This window comes from Piliocolobus tephrosceles, chromosome 13 (genome assembly GCF_002776525.5).
Source record: "Piliocolobus tephrosceles isolate RC106 chromosome 13, ASM277652v3, whole genome shotgun sequence".
Classification (NCBI taxonomy): Eukaryota; Metazoa; Chordata; class Mammalia; order Primates; family Cercopithecidae; genus Piliocolobus; species Piliocolobus tephrosceles.
Genome location: NC_045446.1, coordinates 74,217,181 through 74,234,653, shown reverse-complemented (window position 1 = coordinate 74,234,653; position 17,473 = coordinate 74,217,181). Strand labels below are relative to the sequence as shown.

Genomic DNA, 17,473 nt, shown 5'->3' with positions numbered 1-17,473 from the left:
TTGAAGTGTTTTGTAAATAATGAACTGCTAGATAGACAGAAGTTATTACCAGAGCCTTCTGCAGCTGTTATCACAGGTGTCCTAGGAAGATGTGCGATTTCATGTTTGGCTTTCTGTCTGATCTCCTTTCTCTTCTGGAGAAGCTTCTCTCTTCTGCTTCCCTCGTGCCTATGGCCTCTTTTCATATGTTCCATCATGTAATTGCCCCTCATAGACTCCCCTAGTCTACCATGCTTCAAACTGAAGTCATACAGCCTACATAAAGTTATAAATCAAATATGAATGACTGACACCAGTGGGTTTCTTTGTGTTTCAAAAGGAAAAAATGATTAATTCAAATGAAACTAGGTTTCTGGAAAGCAAGAATATATTTGTGAGCAAATGGGCCCTTCTTGTTGCCCTTAATCCTTTATGCCACCATCCCCAGGCTCTGAGTTTTACCTCCACAAATGAGAACAAGTGTAACAGACTGAGCATACCATTTGCAAATACGAGTTCAACCATTAAGTCAGGGAGCTCCAGCTCTCATTTTATGAAATCATAAAATGTCACCAATAATCTCAAAATATGTCATGAGTTTTTCATCACAAATTAATTTGAATTTATTTCATGAAATATGATTTAGCCTAGGAAGAGATGAGGAGTATAAGTACTATGAAATTACATAAATAGTAATAGCTGATTACTGTAGCTCAGGAAAGGTCAGAAAACAGCATCACTAATCATCTACCCTAGAAAATTAGCACCTCCGGGCAATCTAGCATTATCTGTTGCATAGAGAATTTCTCACAACCTTTGGCAGTACTAAATAATTCCAATAATTATAGGTATAAATTTAAGAAGTTCTTGAAGCTAGAGCTATCAGAATTCAAATTTGGGCAGCAAAATTGTATATATTTTATTATTGACCCATCCAATCTGAACTAGGGAGAACTATTATTCGTTTATTCATTCCTTCATTGAATAATTCTTTTTTTTTTTTTTTTTTTTTGAGACAGAGTCTCGCCCTGTCGCCCAGGCTGGAGTACAGTGGCGCGATCTTGGCTCACTGCAAGCTCCGCCTCCCGGGTTTACGCCATTCTCCTGCCTCAGCCTCCCGAGTAACTGGGACTACCGGCGCCCACCACATCGCCCGGCTAGTTTTTTTGTATTTTTTTTTAGTAGAGACGGAGTTTCACCGTGTTAGCCAGGATGGTCTCGATCTCCTGACCTTGTGATCCGCCCGTCTCGTCCTCCCAAAGTGCTGGGATTACAGGCTTGAGCCACCGCGCCTGGCCGAATAATTCATTTTTTATTCAACTCTTTGCTTAGTGCCTGTGAGGAGCTCAGCACTGTCCTAGGCACTAATGATAAAATGGTCAACAAGACAGACAAGGCTCCTGCTCTAAGAAAGTTGGGCAGAAGATAAATGAACATACAAATATATTTTCTGTCTATTGGGCAGAAAATAAACGACTATACAAAATATCATACAGTAATAAATGCTATGCAGAAAATGAAGCTGAGTGATATAGCGATGAATGCCTGGTGTCGACTTTAGATTAAATCATCAAGTTAGGCCTTTCTGAGGGGGTGATATTTAAGGTAAGATCTTAATGACAAATAGGAACTAGCCAAAAAGATGAGGGAAAAGACTTTAAAGCTGGGGAAACAGTAAGTACAAGTACCCAAAGGCAGGAGTGAGCTAGGTATATAGGGCACAGTGGTAGAAGATGCTAGGAGAAAGAGCTGGGGGACAGTAGTAGAAGATGAGAGCACAAGAATAAATGGGAGCTCAAACTTTGTAAGGCAGATAAGGGGTTTGGGTTTTAATTTAAATTACATAGGAAGAGCTTGGAGGTCTTAAGTAAGGGATGATTTATACCATCTGATTTAAATTTTAAAATTAGAAACTGGTTTTCGTCTAGAGAATATATTAAGGAAAACAGGAGTGGAACTCGTGAGCCAAGATGTTTGGGTAGAAGTGGTTGGTAGTGCCTTGGGCAAAGGTGGTAGTCATAGAGATGGAGAGAAGTTGATGGACTGGGATAGATATTGGAGCTAGAAGCTACTGATCTTGTTAATGGATTGGATGTAGAGGGTGAAGGAAATAAAAGATAACAAAAAACTGAATGGATGATGGTGTCTTTTGTGAGAAGTTGAGCTGGCCACTGGTGATGGAAAATTAGAGGCAAGATTTCTTCTCTCATAGGGCTTATATCCTAGTGGAGGGAAATATAATAAATAAGAAAACAAATGAATTTAAGTAACACAAGTATCTCATTTGTTGTTGAACTCTACAAATGCTGAAAATTACTTCCCTATAACAGGCAATGGAATTTGATATTCTCTATAACAATGTGAGATTTCATATTTACAAGAATGTTTAAAGATGCTGAATGTTTTATCTTAAATATTTTATATATCTCAGAAACTGCTGCAATTACATATGATGAAATTATATGTATTTTCCCTGTGTACGTATACGTTCGTTGGCTTTTAAGATGCTCCACACTTCCTAGAGGTTGGGTGGGGGGCTTACGACACACCTGTTATTGTCATGGTAAATGAAGAACAGTTCAAAATAAGAAACAACATTACAGTTTGCCACTTGGTATACTTGAGTTCAGGCTTATGGTTTAATTTTCCTGTTTTTATGAAATTAAGCTTTGAGAATTAAAATAATCATAAGAATAATAAACAAAAACTTTAATTTAAAGCCTAACCTCTAACGTTTGAGAGATGTGCTTAAGTAGAACTGGCTTTGTATGTAAGTGATACAAGCTTCTGCCCCTGATGTGAATTTTTAAATCCCCACTTCTTCATCCCCTAGATCAAGGGTCAGTATCTTTCTCATTGGCCACTGTGTCCTCAGTGCCTATACAATACCTGGTACTCTGTGGCAGGTCTTCAATGTATGTTGGTTGAATGTATGTGTGTGTGGATTATATATATCTCTCAACTTATATTTGAGGTCTTCTTATTGGTGATCAATTGTGTTTGTTTAGGCCTTGCCCTATCACTTTAGTTCTTTTTTATTTTTCTTAATGCTAAAATGCCTATGAATGATAACCTGTTTCTTAGGGTGATTAAATTTGAATTCATTCTTTTTATACCAGGAGGAATGAGATGAGATGAGAAGACAGCATTCTTATGGGACAAAGTCACTGGAAAGGATGAGGAAAAGGTGTGGATACTGGCAGCAAAGATGTCATTGACTAACTTCCCCACCTCTAAAATTCATTCACTCTACTTGCCAAACATATATTCTGTGCCGACTCTGTTCTACGCTGCGATGCACTAAAAATACAAAAATGAATGACAAATGATTTTATCCCTCAAGACATAACCATAAATCAAACCTCATGATTTATAAGTGAAGATAGACATTTAAACAAAACATTTTCTTCCTTTCCTCACTACCCACATCTAATCCATCAGCACATCTATTAGATTCTAATCAGCCCTCCATGTCTGTCCCCTTCTCTTTATCCTGCTGCCACTGGCTTAGTGTAGGCTGTTATATCTTTTATCAGGGTTATACAGTAACCCTGGAGGTGGCTAATTCAGGTAGAGAAAGAGGCCTGAACAATGAACTTGCATAATGTTTGAAGAAACTATTGATATAGCAAGAGACAGGGCTGGGGAAGTGAATAGCAATCAGATTGTTGAAAGACTTGGGTGTTATGTGAAGGTACTTGGGCTTTATCCAAAAAGGCAGGTGGATTCGATTTATGTTCCACAGAACCCTGTGATCAGTGCTACCAATAGCTCATAAGAAGCCTGTATGTGAATTGGAAAACTCATAAGAAGCTTTTATGTGCATTAGATACTCCCTTCAGCAGAGACAGCTCAGTGCCAAGGCACTTGGCTTAGAGAAAGAGTTTTGCCTGGATTTCTTTCTGCACTCACTAGCCTCTGTTCAGTCATATATAGTACCCTGACTGGATTCCTCAGAGCCCTCTGAAAGGTCATGAATGAGGCAGTAGGCTGGGCTCTGATTCTCTTTTCCTCTCTGCTGCAGAAATCACAAAAATTCTGCCTCTATTTGTTATATATAAAAAATAATACATTGTGTGACTTCTAAGTAAGATTTCATTTTAATAAAGGGCTTCTTTGCTTGGATTTTTTAAATGTAGACAATGGAGAGCAATTGAGGACCATTAAATATGAGATAAAACATTCAGGCTTATATTTCGATAACACCATTGTGGCAATAAGTTGGAAGATGTAATAGAGGGGAAAAAGCTGGAGGCAAGAAGACTAGTTACAACTTTTTTCCCCAGAATCTAGGTGATTGACAATAAGGGCTAGAATTAGGTAGAATAAATGAGAGTAAAAGAAAAGGATGTACTCAGGAGGCTGAGGCAGGAGTATACTTGAGCCCGGGAGTTCAAGGCTGCACTGAGCTATGATCCTGCCACTGAACTTCAACCTGGGCCACAGAGCAGGACCCCCATCTTTGAAAATAAAATGGTTTAGGCCAGGAATGGTAGCTTGCACCTGTAATCCCAGCACTTTGGGAGGCTGAGGCGGGTGGATCACTTGAGCTCAGGAGTTTGTGACCATCCTGGACAACATGGCAAAACCCCGTCTCTACAAAAAATACAAAAAAAAAAAAAAGTCAGTGTGATGGTGTACACCTGTAGTTCCAACCACTTGGGAGGCTGAGGTAAGAGGCAGCTTGAACCTGGAAGGGAGAGGTTTCAGTGAGTTGTGATCGTGCCACTGCACTACAGTCAGGGTGACAGAACGAGACCTTTCTCAAAATAAATAAACAAACAAACAAACACAAAGTAATTAATTAAGTAAAAATGAAAAAGTTTTAAAGAAAAATATGTTAAAAATGTGATAGATTGGATGTGTGGCTAAAAGAGAAGGAAAACTCCTCCCTTTCTGGTGATGGAATTATTTGTCTTGATAGAGAATTAAAAGTGAAGTAAAGGGTTGTCTGTGGGGAAGAGATAAGATTAATTTCAGACTCTGCTCCATTTGAGATGTACTATCAACTTCCAAGTAAAGATAGGTGCCAGGCTGGGTTGACCTTGAATTTGGGTTTATAGAACACCAGAACTAGAAGAGAATTTTAAGATCACTGTACTCAAACACACAGAGAAAAAAAAAATTGACTTGAACTGGAAAGTGGCAGAAACCCAGGATTAGAATTCATATCTAGCTTATAACCCAGTGTTCTTCCCACCATGCCATGCTCCTTGTTGTTCTCAAATTTTCACTGAAATGTTCATCGATACAATGCCAAATTGAATTTGAATGAGAAAATGTACAATTATGAATTCCACATATGTTGATCTACATGTATTTCTGGGATTGGAGCAGATTTCAGTAGAGGAAAATCGGAAATCAAATCCAGCATTGTTAAATGTATTTCTTAATGTGTAGTACCCACTATTTTAGGTTCTATGGGGGTAACAAATAAATCTACAGCTTTTTGATGAGAATCTGCCATGTATTCGCAATTAGGACATTATGTACAATAAAGCCTTGAATGATTTGGAAACATTTCATGAGGCTATGGAGTGTGAACTTGCCTTTGAATGAGGCTAGCTAGCTTTGGTTGAACATTTGAGAGACAGAAAGCAACATAAAATAAAATATAGTGGCCTGACTGGAGCAGGCAGTGAGAGGTGTAAAAATGGGGTTGGTTTAGAAGTCATACAATGAAGCTGATTTTTTGTTATATGACAACTGTGTGCCAGACATTGGTAACATAAAGACTAAACACAGTTTTAATTTTATATGTGTTACAAATCTCTCTATGAATTTAGAGGGGAAATGAAATGATAAAAGGGTTGCTTTAGGAAGTTGAACCTGGTTTTGTGTGTTTGCATGAAATGTAGAGGGGTTAATTAGCCTGGCATCAGGAAAACTAGCTAGGAAGCTACTGCAGTAATCCAGGTGGTAGCTACCAGCACCTGGTCTCTGGAAAGTTGACAAGCAGTCCTGTCAGTGGACACAGTATTGAACTGAACAGTCCCATGACCCTCTCACTTTGGAATTTCTATTCAATGTCTCTTTTCCATGTTGTACGCATTAAGTAGCCTAGCTTGAAATTTGTTAACTGGCCTCTATGCTTTTCCAGGAAAGTGTCAAAAGACCAATCACTGATGCTGAAATAGCAATTTCTGTCCCCATTGTGGAAAGCTGTGATGCTTCCCAGATGACAGCTGCAGAGAATCCTGCAAGCATTTTATATAAGGGAAATGAAGTGGCAAATAGAGAGAGGAAAAACAGTACATTCACTGTAGGAGATGGCTTCTATGGATCATAAACCCGAGTTACTCTCATTCAGAATTAGAGATGAGAGCAGAAGCCCTATTTTTAAAATGTGGAATGAAGTGGCTATCAGTTGGTCTTAGCTGAAGGAAGGGAGTCAGTGAAAGAGTTTCAGATAGAAAATGAGTGCTGGAAAATGATTTGCATGTCCACAGCCTTACACGTTATGGCAGCTGTGGTCTCCTGGTCCAGGTTCCCTTAGAGACTTTGTTCCAAATAATGAAAAGCTGCAAATTGTGGGGTTGGGTTTGGAGTCAGAGCTCAGAACTTTTATCACATACTCAGTTGAGTCTACATAAGATTGAGTATTTCTGTTTATTTTGGAATAAATCATACATGAGCCAAGTAGAATGACCCTTCAAAACCTAGAGCAGTGGTTTTTGGAGTATGGTCTCAGTCCAGTATTACCAGGATCACCTAGGAACGTGTCAGAAATGTGAATCTTCTCTCCTGCTCTAGACCTACCGAATCAGTGCTTCTGAGGGGGAAGCTCAGTGGTAATCTATGGTTTAACAAGCCCTGCCCAAAGTGTGAGAAACATTGATCTAGATTTTGTTACTTGGCTTTACTCTACTGGTTTACAGTATGGTCCTGTGCCCAACTGATGGTGGGCAACTGGGATCCATCCTTAAATAAGTCACAAAATCATTTGAACAAACCAGAGAAGTGTAGATGGTATAGGGCATGAACTTTGAGATATCCTAGACATCATTTCCCTGTCATTACAAACCTCTTTCTGCTTTAGTTTCTACTGTGAAATGAAGGCAACAATATCTACTTTTCAGTGTTTCTATTTACATTAAAGACTATATAACCTAGTATATAATACAGACTTTTCCCACTATGTGCCAGGCATTGTGCTATTTGAATAAAACAAATAAACTCAGTATAATCAGTGCTTTTATAAATACTGTGTTTTTATAAATTTGAATTCCTAGTTAACTTTGGATTTCAATGGAACATACTTATACTAAAATGTATTTGTTTATCTAAATAATAATTACTAATGTTTATCTGAAATTGAAATTCAACTGATTGTCCTGTATTTTTATTTGCTAAGTCTGGCAACTCTATTACTTTTTTTTTTTACTAACACCTAGTAGAGGAACACTAGAGCAGCTAACTGGGCCAAAGATGGCATCCTAGAAGATGAGATAAGCTTGAATTAAGTTGTAAAAGGGAAATAGGAATGAGCTAAGGGAGACAACACATGTAAAGTGCTGGCCACAAAGTCTGCCTATATTAATCAGAAATATTGGTTGGCAAATAAAAGACCCACCAGCTTACGTAATCAAAAGAGAGAATTAGAAGGACATTTGAAGTATCTTCTCAAACTGGACAATTAAGCACTGGGAAGAATAGCCATGGACTGAGACACTGTCAGGCATTAGAGGAATTCCACCTTCTGTCCGAAGCCCTTACTTCTTCCTATAGATCTACTTTATTCCCCATCTTTTTGCAGATAGTCTTTTGAAATTTTACAGTCAACATGGAAGAAAATGGCCTCTAATATTAAGCTCTCAAGTTTCTGTTTATTCTGTTCACATAGAATCTCTGAATCTCACAGTTTCATTTCCACATTCCCAAAAGCAGGGACTGGCCAGACTTGACAAGTGAACCAGGTTAAGCTGTAAATGCTTGTCACTCCTCCTACAACCATGTGGATGTTTGTTGGAAAAAAAGTCTGGTAGACATTACTACATTGGCACATATAAGACGCCTCTAAAACATTCCTCTTCCTTTCTTGGAAAAATGCTAAATTATGCTGATTTTTGTAAAAGAACAAAACTTTTTAGTTTTAATAAACTAATAGCACCTAACGAGGTCAATGAAATATATAGATCATTAGGGTGAGAAGGTTCAACAAGGAAGAACCTTAACTGGTGATGGACTTTAAAGATCCCCAGTAACACTTCCGTATGATTCATAAAAGGAAGAGTAAGGTAATGGGCAGGCATAATTAAGTATATATATTATGGCAGGCCATCATGATTTGAAGTCATTTGAGTCAGTCTGTGTACGTGTGTGAGTGTGGTGGGGGGTGTATTATTTTCTCCTCTCTGTGAGCATAAACTACTTGTCTCTTCTTAATAAGGTTTTGGCTTCTCTTTTTTTGTTCATAACCTACTTTTAATGACTTCAGGAATAGAAGCAAAACAAGACCCTTTTCATTACTTCTGTTCTCATTATAATTGACATAAAATGTGTGGAGTTACTCCTTCTAAATAGATTCTGAGATTTTTGTTTTGTTTTGTTTTGTGTGGAGATGGTGTCTCGCTCTGTTGCACAGTATGGAGTGCTGTGCGGTGGCGTGGTCTTGGCTCACAGCAACCTCCACCTCCCATGTTCAAGCAATTTCCTGCCTCAGTCTCCCGAGTAGCTGGGATTACAGGTGCCTGCCACCATGCCTGGCTAATGTTTTGTATTTTTAGTGGAGATGGGGTTTCACCATGTTGACCTGGTTGGTCTGGAAAACCTGACCTCGTGATACTCCCACCTTGGCCTCTCAGAGCCCTGGGATTACAGGGGGTGAAAATTTTTTAAGTGATTGATTGTTATCTTTAAGTGCATGCAGCCTAATTCCCTAGCCAGTGGTTTTTAAAAATCTGATCATGCATTTTTACACTTCATGCAACACATTAAACATTGATCAGGTTTCTTCATGCTGTGGCCCTTTGGTTTGGAATTAATTCATTTACTTGAAGAAAGAATACTACTGATAGAAACAGTAAATTGCAAGATAATTAGGGGACATTCTTCAATAACTAATAGCTACTGCGAAGTTGTTTCAGACCCTGTGACCTAACATCTACCTTTTTTTACCTTTTTTTCTTGACATGGATTTTTGCTCGTTTTGCCCAGGCTGGAGTAGAGTGGCACAATCTCGGCTCACTGCAACCTCTACCACCCAGGTTCAAGTGATTCTCCTGTCTCAGCCTCCTTGGTAGCCGGGATTACAAGCGCCTGCCACCATGCCTGGCTAATTTTTTGTATTTTTAGCAGAGATAGGATTTCATTATGTTGGCCAGGCTGGCCGCGAACTCCTGACCTCAGGTGATCCACCTGCCTCAGTCTCCCAAAGTGCTGGGATTATAGGAGTAAGCCATGGCACCCGGCCCCAAACACCTACTTTTGAATAAAAACTTAAGGAGGTCTGAGTGCAGTTAGTTGTGGTTAAGTGTGCTGATCAGAATCTTTAACCAAGGCTTCCATAAAAGCTAAAGTTTGTATATCAAAACAACTATAAGTTTTACTGTGGGCAAGGGAAGGGAAATATGAAAAGAAAATTACATTGTACTTCATCAAACAAGACTTATTTAAAGCCCTAATGTTTAGGTGAATATGCATTTATTATTTTTTTCTTTTTTTAAACTTTTATTTTAGTTTCAGGGATACATGTGCGTGGTTGTTATATAGGTGAATTGCATGTCATAGAGGTTTGGTGTATAGCTTATTCTGAAACCTATGATAAGCATAGCACCTGATAGTTAGGTTTTCAATGCTCACCTTCATCCCAACTTCCACTCTCAAGTAGGATCCAGTATCTGTTGCTCCCCTCTTTGTGTCCATATGTACTCCAAGTTTAGCTCCTACTTATATAAGTGAGAACGTGAAGTATTCGGCTTTCTGTTCTTGTGTTAGTTTGCTTAGGATAATGGCCTGCAAATCCATCTGTGTTGCTGTAAAGGACATGATCTCATTATTTTTATGGCTGCATAGTATTCCATTGTGTATATGTACCACATTTTTAAAAATCTAGTCTGCTGTTGATGGGCATTTAGATTGAGTCTATGTCTTTGCTATTGTGAATAGTGCTGTGTTGAACATATGTGTGCATATATCTTAATGGTAGAATAATTTATATTCCTTTGGATATAATACCCAATAATGGGATTGCTAGGTTGAATAGTAATTTTGTTTTAAGTTCTTGAGAAATCCCCAAACTCCTTTCCACAGTGACTGAACTAATTTACATTCCCACCAACACTGTATAAGCATTCCCTTTTCTTCACAACATTGCCAGCATCTGTTATTTTTTTTTGCCTTTTTAATAATAGTCATTCAGGTTGGTGTGAGATGTTACCCCATTGTGGTTTTGATTTGCATTTCTCTAATGATTAGTAATGTTGAGCATTTTTTCTATGCTTGCTGGCCATGTCTGTGTCTTCTTTTGAAAAGTGTCTGTTCATGTTCTTTATGCTCTTTTTAATGGTGGTGTTTGTTTTTTGCTTGTAAATTTAAGTTCCTTATAGATTCTGGATGTGAGAACTTTATTGAATGAATAGCTTGCAAATATTTTCTCCCATTCAGTAGGTAGTCTGTTTATTCTGTTGGTAGTTTCTTTTGCTGTGCAGAAACTCTTTACTTTAATTAGGTCTCATTAGTCAATTTTTGGTTTTGTTGTAATTGCTTTTGGCACCTTCATCATGAAATCTTTGCCAGGTCCTCTGTCCAAAATAATATTTCCTAGGTTATCTTCCAGGGCTTTTATATTTTTAGGTTTTACATTTAAGTCTGTAATCCACCTTGAGATTATTTTTATAGATGGTTTAAGGAAGGGATCCAATTGCAATCTTCTGCATATGACTATCTAGTTATTTCAGCACCATTTATTGAATAAAGAGTCCTTTGCCCATTGCTTGTTCTTGTCAATGTTGTTGAAAATCAGATGGCTGTAGGTGTGCAGCATTGTTTCTAGGCTCCCTATTCTGTTCCAGTGGTCTATGTGTCTGTTTTTGTACCGGTACCTTGCTGTAAAAGCTCTATTTTTATATTTTTCTTCCTGAAAATCCCATTCATCTCTTCTCTTCCTCCCTTTCTTATACAAAATTTTAAAAACACTTTCAGCATCCTGACCATAGCTCTTTCTTTCTCCCCCTTTAGTATTTTTTCTTCACTGTAGTCTCTTTATATATTCTTTTATGCAAATGTTTCTTGTCTCTTTTTCATAAGGATAGCTAACATTTTTTATGCTTACTGTTTTTCAGGCACTACGCTATGTATTTCACATGCATTCTCTCAATAACAATAACAATCAATCAATAACAATCTCATTATCCCTATTTTCAGATGAAGAAACTGAGGCTTTGAGATATCAAGTGACTTGTCTGTAGTCACAGAGCTCCCAAGTTTCAGAGCTGTGGTGAAATCCCAAATCTATCTGGCTGTGACCAAGCCTCCCAAGCCCATGTTGTTAGGTTCTCTGCTGTGATATATGTCCAACTGAAAAAAAAACATAAAAGGAGAAATGTGCTTTTTAACGCACTCATAATCTCCATACCCACAAAGGACCCAAATTAAAACTTCTCTATCTTTCCTTCCAGTGTGTTTTATGCATAATATATGGAAATTTTTTAAATTTTTAACACTTACTGTGACTTGGTGATCATTTTAAATGAGTTAACATACTTAAAAATGTGTAAAATCACAAATCTTACTTCAATGGCAGAAAATATTTAAGTACTTTGACAGAGTAGATATTACCTGTTACTTTAAATTATATTGTCAAAGTGGAACAAATAATTCAGTAAGTATTATTTTACTTGTCAGTAATGCTATACCATGTTAGAAAATACTTGATTTGGTGAAAATGTAGATGTGACTCTGTGAATACGGGCTAATGATAGACTATCCTTTTTGTCTCTAAAATATTTTTGGCAAGGAATGCACCAAAATTTCTAAAGGAAATTCTAGAGAGAATATTAAAATTAATCTGTTGATATTGCAGACAATTCTGGTTTACAAGGTGAAATTGCTGCAGATGAATACTGTAGACTTATGTGTGTAACATCAAGTACTAAGAGTGAAACTGTCAACTTAATTAGATTGGTAGAATGAGATTGGGGAGTAAGTCTGTATACGTAAACAACATTTTGATTTTTAGAGATGGGGTATCGCTTTTGTTGCCCAGGCTGGTCGTAAACTCATGGCTTCATAAACCAATGTCCCTCAGAAGTATGACAAAGTCTGCATTTGTTACTGTGACAAAGTATTCCTTGACTTTCAAGCTAATTATGTACTTATATGCTTCAAAATGAATACAGGTGGAGGCTTTACTCACGAAGTTTATTTACTGGTAAAGAGAGCAAATTAATTTTAAATAGCTATGACCCTCTAGCCAAAATCTATTTCAAGTTTCTGGGAGGAAGGGAAGTTGAGTGTCCTAGTTTGGTCTGACATACTTTCCTCTCTATTTTGAGAATTTGAAAGTAAACTACCCCACCTCCCCTACAAACACCACCATTAAAAAAAAAATAAACAATCAACTCTGAGTATCTGAGTATCTTTGTATCAGTAGAAGCTCTAGAAAAAGTAAAAACAGGTTGAAATTATGTCCCTGTTTTCATCAACACTTTGACCTTGTCAGTAAAATTCCACTGTCTATAAAACGGGGATCCATACTTTATAAAGTGTTTAAGTAAGAACAAATAAGTGAAATGACTGATTGATATTGCACATAGTATTTCCTTTAAAAGTTTAAATTTCGATTCTGTTCACGTTTAAACAAATACTTGAGCAGATCTTTGATCCACTCGATAGCAAGAACTTTCAGATCTATGATATGTTACAATGTACACATCTCCACACATCAGCTATGGGTACTCTCCTGCATAGTACTATACAGTACAGTTACTGCTCTCACTGACTCTGGACATGCTCTCTCTCTTTTTATGGGATACTGAAGTCCGAAAAGATAAAATGGCCTCACCATGGTCCCACAGATGATAAAGAACTGGGACTCAAATCCAGGCCACCTGACTGCTAGTCCTAAAGCTGCCTACTTGATCCACATATTCAGGAATGAACATCTGATTTAGGCTATGATTTTCTCACACCAGTAATTGACAATTAAGAATCCCACTGTATATAAAAGGAAAAAAAATAGAGCTTGAATAGATATAGACTCCAGAGTTTTTTTTTTAATGTCAGCCACTCCCTTCTATGAAAAGCAGTGTTTTAAGATATAATTAGTATTCTGAGCATAGGGTGATGGTAAACATTATGTTTTGCATTATCATGAGATGGCAAAATTACCCACTCTGAAAGGACCAGCTGCTGCAGGGCAGCTGGCACCCAGGATGCCTACATTCTCAAAACTATTTTAATTGGTAGTTTCCCTTTTTTTTCTTTTTTGTCAATCAGAGAGGAAATGTATGTGTAAATCTATTAAAGCCATAGCATCTATTATGATGAAATGACATTGCCGAATCTTAGGAAGTGAAGTATTCCTTCTCAAGATTTTGAGACTGCTCTGTGTTCTTACTGAGGCAAGGGTTCCCATAACTAAATAGGTATAGAAAAGTTATGAACAAAAACAGATACAAAATTCTTCCCACACTTTTCATCTAATATTACCATGGTAGTCATCATTTTGCATTGATATACACAACATACATGAAACTATTCATCACATTAGATGTATATGGTCCTAAGAGGAAAAAACTCAAATTTTGAAATAGGAAGACCTGAAATCAAATCCAGTCTCTGCTCAAATTGCTGACAACTTTAAACAGAGGACTTAATCACTTGGAAGTCTTCTCATTTCTATAATGTAGATAATAAGTTTTATTCCACAAATTTATAGGAAGGATCCAATGGTTGAGAATATTATAAGTCAACAAATATTGCACTGCTATTAATAACAAACATTTATTAGGTGTTCATTACATAACGGGGTATGTACTAAGTGCTTATATGTGCTTTATCTCACTTAATCTTCCCCAAAAGCCTTCCTGATAGATATTACTATTATATCCAATTTACAGATGAGAATATGATAAGGCTTAGAGAGGCTAAGGAAATCAACTATGGTTACAAACTTAGAAAATGGAGGACCCAATCATTGAACTTAGTCTTATTCTTTCACTCATTAAACAAATATTTGCTAAGCAAAGATCCCCTGAACAAAACTGGACACGGCTTGGAAGAAGGAATCGGGGAATGGCAGTTGAGTAAGCAAACCAGCCATGTTCACTGTACTCTGGCCACTGTGTAGTGAATGGATTGAAAGGTAACAAGAGAGAATCCAAGAAGGCTAGACAGGTGTTTGTGGAGGTGATTCATGTGAGAGATGATGTTGACTTCAACCAGGGTGGTAGCAATGAAGATGAAGAAACTAGATGGACTGAGGCTATACTTGCAGGTAGAACTGACTTTGTGGTGGTGGGGGAAAAGAAGCATCAAGCAAGGGAGGCATCTCATTTTTGACTCTGAGCAATGTGGTGATCTGAGATTGGGGACACTAGAAAGGATATGCAGAGTGAGGGAAAGAAATTTTTGTAGTCTCAAGCCCTGTGCTCTTAACCGTTACTAATGTTATCACTAATTATCATCATGAAAATAAAATATATCTGGAGTCGATGGCCACATAACTTTAAATTACCTGGAATGGTTTACGGAAATGTCAAATTATTCCTTTCCATGTGAAAATGAAAAAAAAAAGAGGGAAGTTTGATGTAGAATTTGTTGCAGTTCTTAGTTTTCAAAGTAAGCACCTAGGAACAGGATTGTCTGAGGTTCTCCTTGAACTTTGTAAATCTGAACTTCAGTATTTATAATATTATAAGATGAATTGAGGTGGAGAGGAGGGTGAAGAAACACTGGAAGATAACTTGCCAGAAAGCTAACAGGTTTATTTAATTTAATTTAATTTAATTTAATTTAATTTATTATTATTATTATTTTCTTTTTTTGAGATGGAGTCTCGCTTTGTCTCCCAGGCTGGAGTATAATGGCGTGATCTCGGCTCACTGCAAGCTGCACCCCGGGGATTCAAGCAATTCTCCTTTCTCAGCCTCCCAAGTAGCTGGAACTACAGGCACACACCACCATGTCCAGCTAATTTTTGTATTTTTAGTAGAGACGGGGTTTCACCATATTGATCAGACTGGGCTAGTCTCGAACCCCTGACCTTAGGTGATCCAGCCACCTTGGCCTCCCAAAGTGCTGGGATTACAGGCATGAGCCACCGCACCCGACATAATAGGTTTATTTTAGATGATTGAGTCAAGTATATTTTTTCTTCTCTCTACATTTTTATATTTTTCAGGTGTTTGAAAATGATTACTTATTACTTTTATAACTAGTAAATTAAAAATTTGAGAAAATTAGTCTGTAGTTATATTTGTTATGTCTATATAATTTGTTACATCTATATAGATCATAGTAATAAGTTCTGAGAACCACTCAAATTGTGACTTTCAGTCAAACCAATTAAAATAATGATAACTTACAGAGGTCTTAAAATACTTGCCCTTCTAACTATGCCATATGTGAAGCAGTCCCAGTCAAAGTGGACTGGAGTTTAGGATGGGACCTGACCAGTAGTATAGTCAAAAGTGGCTGGGAAGAAGGCTAAGAGACTTGAGGAGTTTAACATTTTCTAGATTTCCTTCATTTGAAACATCCTTCCAAATGTAAATATTTTAAAATTTCTTAGATTCTTTATCTTCCCACTTCTTAAGGTCAGATCAACATAATAATATTCTTTAAGAAATCCTGCTAGCCACTTCTGAATCTTGACTCTTTTCCTTCTTTGCAGGGTCAATGATTGTATCTTGCGGGTGAATGAGGTTGATGTGTCAGAGGTTTCCCACAGTAAAGCGGTGGAAGCCCTCAAGGAAGCGGGGTCTATCGTTCGGCTGTATGTGCGTAGAAGACGACCTATTTTGGAGACCGTTGTGGAAATCAAACTGTTCAAAGGCCCTAAAGGTAATACAAATATAAATGATTCACAGATACTAGTGGCAAACCATCGGGCTAAAGTTTATGCCACAATACTCGTATGATGAACTGTTTAAACTCGACATTCAGTGCTTACCAAGAGATTTAAAATGCTGTAATAGTGGTTACAAAAGGGTAAAGGAAACCAGTACTCTAAATATGAACTCAGATAAGAAGGAAAGGATAGATTTATGTAGAAACGTCCTTATAAACAAAAATAATAACAGTCATCTATATTTTTCTATAAATGCTGAATCTTACTGGATGATGATAACTTGGCTAGCATATTAATACTAATTTTTCAGATACAAATGGTAAATCATTTAGCAAAATAGTAATAAAAATAATTAAAATAATCTACACTAATATAACAATTTTTTAAATAATGTTGTTGTGATATGTTTAAAGTTTGATTATATTCTTGTGTGTTGTACCCAATGTTACATGACATTTTATGCTTGCAATAGCCAAAATAAGTTAAAATGTTATTTTTTTTTAAATGTACACGTATCTCTCGAGATTATTATAGTTACTCTGTGGAGTTGCATAAACAGATGAATTACCACACTAATTTTTGTTTGTTTTTTGTTTTGTTTTGTTTTGAGGTAGGGTCTCACACAGTTGCCCAGGCTAGAGTGCAGTGGCAGGATCATGACTCACTGAAGCATCAAGTTCCTGGCCTCAAGTGATCCTCCCATCTCAGCCTCCCATATAGCTGGGACTACAGGCATGCACTAGTGCATGGGGTTATTACTATTATTATTATTATTATTGGTAGAGACAGAGCCTTGCTTTGTTGCCCAGGCTGCTCTTAAACTCCTGGCCATAAGTCATCCTGCTTTGGCCTCCCAAAGTGCTGGGATTACAGGTGGGAGCCACTGTACCTGGCCCATACTAATTTTTTATTTTTTTATTTTTTATTATACTTTAAGTTCTAGGGTACATGTGCATAACGTGCAGGTTTGTTACATATGTATACATGTGCCATGTTGGTGTGCTGCACCCATCAACTCGTCAGCACCCGTCAATTCATCATTTATATCAGGTATAACTCCCCAATGCAATCCCTCCCCCCTCCACATGATAGGCCCCAGTGTGTGATGTTCCCCTTCCCGAGTCCAAGTGAGCTCATTGTTCAGTTCCCACCTATGAGTGAGAACATGCGGTGTTTGGTTTTCTCTTCTTGTGATAGTTTGCTAAGAATGATGGTTTCCAGCTGCATCCATGTCCCTACAAAGGACGCAAACTCATCCTTTTTTATGGCTGCATAGTATTCCATGGTGTATATGTGCCACATTTTCTTAATCCAGTCTGTCACTGATGGACATTTGGGTTGATTCCAAATCTTTGCTATTGTGAATAGTGCCGCAATAAACATACGTGTGCATGTGTCTTTGTAGTAGCATAATTTATAATCCTTTGGGTATATACCCAGTAGTGGGATGGCTGGGTCATATGGTACATCTAGTTCTAGATC

The 17,473-nt window shown here is 37.4% G+C and overlaps 1 protein-coding gene across 9 annotated transcripts in view; it reads left to right on the top strand.

The window, feature by feature from the left end:
* Positions 1 to 17,473, top strand: part of DLG2 (discs large MAGUK scaffold protein 2) — a 2,237,713-nt gene that overhangs the window by 1,595,065 nt on the left and 625,175 nt on the right. For all 9 annotated transcript variants that reach the window (XM_023209277.2, XM_023209278.2, XM_023209276.1 and 6 more), the window contains one exon: positions 15,815 to 15,984. In XM_023209277.2, the coding sequence (XP_023065045.1) occupies positions 15,815 to 15,984 (170 nt within the window). The remainder of the gene's footprint in view (positions 1 to 15,814; positions 15,985 to 17,473) is intronic.